General features: G+C 77.7%; 1 protein-coding gene across 1 annotated transcript; it reads right to left on the reverse strand.

Moving 5' to 3' along the window:
• Window positions 1-859, reverse strand: EMIHUDRAFT_435095 (hypothetical protein; the record flags this gene model as incomplete). The annotated part of the gene is made up of 1 exon (XM_005778907.1): window positions 1-859. A coding segment is annotated over exon 1 (795 nt), but the record flags the coding sequence as incomplete, so codon positions are not given.
• Between the last annotated feature and the right edge of the window lie 34 nt (window positions 860-893).

An 893-nucleotide genomic window follows, 5' to 3' on the forward strand; every position in this document is an offset into this window, starting at 1 on the left:
CGCCGAGCCGGCCGCCGAGTCGATCTCGACAATCTCGCCGCCGTGCTCGAGCGCGAACTCGAAGCACGCCTCCGGGTGCGTCGGAGGCGCCTCCCCCGGCGCGCCGCCGCAATCGCCGAGCAGCAGCAGCACAAACTCGGACAGCTCGTCTGCGCTCGGCAGATCACTGCCCCACCGCCCGGTCACGCGCGCCCACCCGCTCTCGCCGGCGGCGGCGGCCGCGGAGCGGTCAAAGAGCAGCAGCACCGCGCCCGCCTCGGCCGCCGCCGCCGCGAGCGGGGCGTGCGTCGCGTCGGTGTCGGGAACGACGAGCAGCGAGAGTGTGGCGCTGTAGTACCGGTTGACGACTCGCCACGCGTAGCAGCGGCCGCCCTCGAGCGGCGACGCGAGGCCGCCTCGCCCGCCGCCGCCCGTCAGTGCGGCGGCGATGCGGTGCGCCGCGCAGCCCATCACGGGAGGGTGGACGAGCAAGACCGCCCTCTCCATCGCCGGGAGCGACTCGCCCGCGGTCGCCCTCCCTCCCTGCTGCGGCGCGACTCTCCCGTGGCGCGTGACCTCGCGGGCGGCAGCCGCGTCCGCCGTGGCGCACAGCAAGCGCAGCAAGCTGCGGGGCCGATCGCGGACGGCGAGGTCGAGCAGCCGGCGCGCCTCCAACGCGTCGCTCGCAGCCTCACGCGCCGCGGCCGAGCCGCCGCCCCCTGCCCCCGAGCCGTTGGCCGCGGCCTCAGTCGCCCGCCCGGCGAGGACCGACCCCAACACCGCGACCGTGCGGGGCCGCCGCGGCACCGAAAGCATCTCGCGCACCGCGTCCGCGTCCGCGTCCGCGTCACCGGCGCTCGACGCGTCACTGGCGCGCGGCGCGGCCGCGGCTGCGGGCGGCGGCAAAGCCGGCT

The sequence above is a fragment of the Emiliania huxleyi genome (assembly GCF_000372725.1).
Source record: "Emiliania huxleyi CCMP1516 unplaced genomic scaffold EMIHUscaffold_24, whole genome shotgun sequence".
Lineage (NCBI taxonomy): Eukaryota > Haptophyta > Isochrysidales > Noelaerhabdaceae > Emiliania > Emiliania huxleyi.